General features: G+C 44.9%; 1 protein-coding gene across 1 annotated transcript in view; it reads right to left on the bottom strand.

Moving 5' to 3' along the window:
- Positions 1–1,962, bottom strand: part of gpr37l1b (G protein-coupled receptor 37 like 1b) — an 8,229-nt gene extending 6,267 nt beyond the window's left edge. The window contains exon 1 of the mRNA XM_005748220.1: positions 612–1,962. Coding sequence (XP_005748277.1) covers positions 612–1,316 — 705 coding nt within the window. The 5' untranslated portion in view covers positions 1,317–1,962. The remainder of the gene's footprint in view (positions 1–611) is intronic.
- Between the last annotated feature and the right edge of the window lie 3,871 nt (positions 1,963–5,833).

Genomic DNA, 5,833 nt, shown 5'->3' with positions numbered 1-5,833 from the left:
GGGATTCCCATGATGCATTGAGTGTTTTCTTGAGTCTGGTTCTGGTGGAGGTTTCTTCCTGTTTAAAGGGAGTTTTTCCTTCCCACTGTCGCCAAAGTGCTCATAGGGGCTCATATGATTGTTGTTTTTTTTCTCTGTATGTATTATTGTAGGCTCTACCTTACAATATAAAGCACCTTGAGGTGACTGTTGTTGTGATTTGGCGCTATATCAATTAAATTGAATTGAATTAATCATCATTTCTTCTTTAATACTATCTACAGCTGTTAGTCTCATTAAGATTAGAAATGTAAAACAATAAAATTGAGGTCAGTTGCCGCTATTATATTGATTATTAACAGAACTAGCACATGCCTGTAATTTTGGAAAGTTTTTTTTATATTTGTTGTCATTTTACACAAGTAGTTGTAAAGGAAATCTTAATCTTTGGATCTGCTGATGTTTTCTACATCAGCAGTTTGGGTAAAATTTCTGCTTCACATTTGTATTTGTACAGTCAGCTGTCCAACAGCAGATGTATACTCCTTTAAGACTTCATAGGACAAAAAAAAAAACAAACAAATTATGTCGTTACACTGACTTCCTGCTTTTTTAACATAAGCCACACCCACCTCCATATAAGGCACCATGCGACAGGTGATGTCACCCAGAATCCTCCTATGGGATAGCTGGTTGAGGACCACCACAGGAAGGCACAGAACCAGAACTAGGAAGTCCCAAAATGCCATGCTGGCCAGTAGGTAGTTCCAGGCTGACCTCATGTAATAGTTGTTCCAGACAATGCACATGACTGCCATGTTTCCTACTACGCCCACTGCCAGCACCAGGCCGGCCAGGAAGAGGATGGCGTAGGCTGCATATGAGCCCTCCATCAGGGGGTAAAAGGGGTTGAAAAGTCCTGGAGCATCATGGTCAGTGTTGGAGCTGTTTGTGTGGAGGTTATCATCTTCATGAACCTTTCCTGCCACTGTAGTCGTTTTATTGCTGAACTCAGTAACTTGAGGCACTGTAACCCATTCATTTTCAAAGGAATCACCAAAGGTGGACTGTTGCTCCTCCTCGTCCGCACCACGGGCTTGGCGGCGGTTACGGTCAAGGTCCAGGTCCAGCACCTCGGTTTGGGGGAGGCTCTTGTCAAGGACGTAAGATTCATCCTGGGTTTTGACCGGTTTGCCAATCCAAAGGGGCTTTGGTTCGACAGGGGAGGAAGGTTTATCATTATTGCTGTGCTGCCCGTCATGTTGGCCAACACTCTTTGCATCAGTAAGCAGCAGCAGCAGATACAGACACAGCCACAGACCGACTGACAGAGCCATGATGCAAAACTTAATATGACAGTTTCCTTTTAAACTCAAACCAGAAGAGTTCAGGACTACCTGTTGCTACGAAATCTGTAAATAATTCAGTAAAAATCCAGAAATGTTCCCAGAAATTTCCAATCCACTGAAAACAACAATTTGTATGTTGGCAAAGTTTCCAATAAATTTCAATTAGATTGAGCAAGTCCAGAAATCCATAAAATTGCGTGTGGGGGGGCGGGGGTCAAAAATCAACTAAAAAGAAATGCTAAGATTACTTTGAAATTGTTTCATAAAACTCTGCCCAGTTTAAAAATATTTCCAGTTATAGAAAAAGCCTGTTTCTGAAGATAGCCAGTCAGTTTTTCTACAAGTTTGAGGTCCAGGATAGAGGGGTCCTCTGTTATCTCTTCTCTTCAAACTGCAAACACCCCCAATTTACTCACTTTAAAACTTCCCTCTGTTTTCCCCATCCATTAATAATCCAAACAGGTGTTGAGGCTCCAGGAGAAGCGGGATGGTGGGGGCAGCAGCAGCAGGGTGTGTGTCCGTGTCTGGGCTGCTGTGTCTTGGCTGCAGGCAGCGCAGAGACTGGGCGTCCTGGAGCTCTGAGGATCTCTGGGAACGAGCAGCCCTCTGCAGCACGGCTGGATGGAGCCTTTGTCGGGACACACAAGCATACAAACAAGGCTGGCACACACACAAATACACACATTTGTCTGCACGATCATGCACGCATACTTTCTTTTGCTCTTTTTGTCTCTCACCTTCTCTCACACACGCATTTTTAACAACTTCTCAGTTCTGCTGCCCCCTGGTGGTGGTGGGTGTACTTGGGAAGCAGGTGAGTTGACTGAGAAAGAGTGTTGATGAAACTGCTTCTCTTTTTGAGTTTGTACTTGTCTAAACTTAACAATATCATCAAAGACTGACTGTATGATTCTATAATGACACTTTCTATCCTGCTAAGGCGTTATTTTTCTTCTTCTCTCTTTTACCTGGTAGAGTTACAGTTACAGTTACACCAGTTAATACGTCCATTATTTCATCTAGACTAGCAGCTATCATCCCAAGCAGAGAAGCCCAGACCTCCCTCTCCCCAGCCACCTCCTCCAGCTTATCTGGGGAACACCAAGGCGTTCCCAGGCCAGCCGAGAGATATAATCTCTCCAGCGTGTCCTGCGTCTGCCCCGGGGCCTCCACCTAGTGGGACATGCCCGGGAAACCTCGCCCAGGAGGCGCCCAGGAGGCATCCTTGTCAGATGCCCGAACCACCTCAACTGGCTCCTTTTGATGTGGAGGAGCAGCAGCTCTACTCTGAGCCCCTCCCGGATGGCTGAACTTCTCACCCTATCTCTAAGGGAGAGACCAGACACCCTTCACAGGAAGCCCATTTCCGCCGCTTGTATTCGCAATCTCGTTCTTTCGGTCACTACCCACAGCTCGTGACGATAGGTGAGGGTAGGGGCGTAGATCCACCGGTAAATTGAGAGCTTTGCTTTTACACTCTTCACCACAACAGACCGGTACCAATCCGTCTGTCGATCTCCCGCTCCCTTCTCCCATCACTTATGAACAAGACCCCGAGATACTTAAACTCCTCCACCTGGCGCAGGATCTCGTCCCTGACCCGGAGTGGGCACTCCACCCTTTTCCAGCTGGCCGGGCCTTAGTTCAGGGGGCCCGGCTGGGCACAGCCCAAAAGAGGGATATGGGCCCATCTTCCTGCAGGCCCACCACCCACAGGAGGCACCGTAGGGGTCGGGTGCAATGTGAGTCAGGCAGCGGCCAGGAGTGGAGGTCCTGGCGGACCGATTCCTCCAGTTGGTTGGAAATCAGTTACTGGCTTTTGGGCTCATGTGGTATTGATCTGTGGTAATAACTGCTCAGCTGAGGTTTGATACATAGATAGATTCTGTGCATTCATTTGAACAGATTTCTTTTTCATTGCGATGCAGAATCAGAATAGTCCACTGCATCAGATTCTAGGTATGGAAATCTTATTTGTGATCGTGAGATGTTTCATTGTTTATCCACAACCTGCAGTTCAGCTTTCTTCTATCAGAGGTCGATATTGCTCCGTCTTAGTTAAGTCAACTAACGCACACCTCCTCCAGTTCTTGGAGTGCTGACCAACATTCAGTCTGCACCTATGATAGAGCCTCCTGCAGTTCTCATTGATTCCCTCTAATGAAGATAAATAACATTTACGACCGTTTAAACTCTGACTGTGAGTCAGTGCAGGTGTGAACAACCAGGGAAAGAATTTGGATTAATTAAGCAAGGATGGTTGAAAGACGATGCCTGAAAGAGTTTACTCCTGCTATTGGTTTTCTGCCGATTCATTTCACTGAAAATCATCTTGGATTTTGTTTCACTGGTTTAAATTTGCACAGAGTGATATGGGGGATATGGGGCATTACATTGTTTAAACTTTTGATATGAACTGTGCCAGTAAATGTTTGAGCACTACTGCCCTCGAGTTTTAGGAGTACATGGGAATTTGATTAGATGCCAAATGATGATAAAGAAAAATGAAACTTGATTCTCCCACAGAAGCTTGTTTCTCTGAAGTCTGTTCATAGGTCAAACCCAGCACTGCGAGTTATACGCAAAGATTGGAAGGTCTTCGTTCTCATCCAGGAGGCCTTGTGGTCTCTATTTATTTAACCCCTTTAGATTAATGTGCGTATTAGGAGGAATTTGTCTTGCTTTATGATTTAGAATATAAAGTTTCTGATTAGTGGACTAAATAAACTCTTTGTGTGTGAGTGTGACTCACTCTGTCTCTATAAAATGGTAATCCATGGAAATAAATAGAATTAAGCCATATTGTCCTAGATTATGATTGTGCAGTGACATGTTCTCATTATGTTATTGATATACATATTTGATCTTCTGAGGCCTTCCGCACTAACCTAAATCTAACCACAACCCTGAAACCGAGTGTGAACCCTCAAACTGTGACGATGTGATTAAGGCCAATGCAGGAACATCTTCAGTGTGATGGATTGTGAAAAGACACACCTACCGTCTCTGATTGCTTTTGAAAGGAGCGCGGCAGTAATAGTAATAATTAGTAATAATAAAGCATTTCATACTGACCATCTGGTTGCTCCAGTTCAACCAGCTACAGGCGGAGTCAGCACTGTGACAGGCTGTAGGTGCCGTAGGTCCTCACAGAGACAGCCATCAGGTGAGTCCAGGAGCTGCATGTGGACTCGCTGTCCTACTTTGTCCTCTCTGCTCCTGCAGCTCTATATAAGGCTGTCAGTCTCTCCAGTGGAAAGACATGGAGGGCAGCACGGGTCAGCGGACACACACACACATGCAAACCTTATATGGGAGAGAAAGTCGGTGGAAAATGTTGGTGTGAAATAACGGAGCATGAAATTCCTCCTTTCCCTTAAATCCCATTTAAATCTCCCAGGCTGACAGTCATGTTTGGCTTGGAGTGAAGCATCCTGCAGCTGACCTCAAATATTAAAAAAACATACAATCTGTCCTAATTAATACACTGTCCCTGTCCACCAGCACCGCCAGCACCATATGTTCTGTCCATCCTCAGGGGGAGAGACCACATTCATCATGAAGATGCACGACGCCGGCTGATTGTCACGCACTGAAACATTCTGGAGAATCTTAAAGCCCAGATGTTTGTTCCCCAAGTCCTGATGGGAATGATACCGTATCCATCTGCCCAGTCCATGCTCCTCTGGCAGCCTCAGGATTCTGTGGAAGCCCAACTTTTTCCACCTGTGTTCAAAATCCCAATGTGCTTTTGGGATTTTAACTTAAATTTAAAGATTCATATTCAGTTACTGTTGTTTCTTTGTTCTTTGTTTCCATAAACTAAGCACAGCTCATCATTGCTTCAGTGCATCATTCAGGTTTTGATTTCTGTGGTCTGTCAACTACAGCTCAATGTTTTGTACAGAAGACAAAGAGTGTACTGATGTCGTGTCTGATTTACTTCATTCACAATCTCTTTATTTGGAAATGAGCCATTGTTTCACACCTCTGCTGTTTGGTCCATCAGCTGTGCTAAGACCCTGTGGAGGAGGTGACTCGACAACCACGTGAACACTGCCAGTTAGAGCTAAATTCCTTCCGACTGCCAGGTATACTTTGTATTCTTTGATGCAACCGAGTACCACAGGAGGAGTACATTATTAACATCATGCACTGGTCCAAACACAGCACCTTCTTCCTGTCTGGCTCCTCCCCTGAACACACCTGACTTGTATGAGAACTGAATGTTCTCACATGGTTTGCAGTAACATCTTTTGGTTCACCTGGAGTTTGTTTGGAGCTTTATCTGTGAAAAGAAACCAAACGGGGGAAAAACTACAAGTTTACTAACTCATCAGCAGATTATAGCCACAGTAAATTAACTAGAGGTGTAGGAAACGCCCTAAATTACAGCTAGAGAACTCAGTTTGACCCCCGGCTCCTTCAGTCTGCATGCTCCAGTGTTCATGGTTGAAAAGTACTTAACAGCACAGAAGAAAGTGCTGCATGGACTCACTCTTACA

Source organism: Pundamilia nyererei, unplaced genomic scaffold (genome assembly GCF_000239375.1).
Source record: "Pundamilia nyererei isolate P.nyererei 1_Seehausen unplaced genomic scaffold, PunNye1.0 scaffold00216, whole genome shotgun sequence".
Lineage (NCBI taxonomy): Eukaryota > Metazoa > Chordata > Actinopteri > Cichliformes > Cichlidae > Pundamilia > Pundamilia nyererei.
The sequence above is the reverse complement of the archived record's forward strand: the minus strand, read 5'-3'. Positions and strand labels throughout refer to the sequence as shown.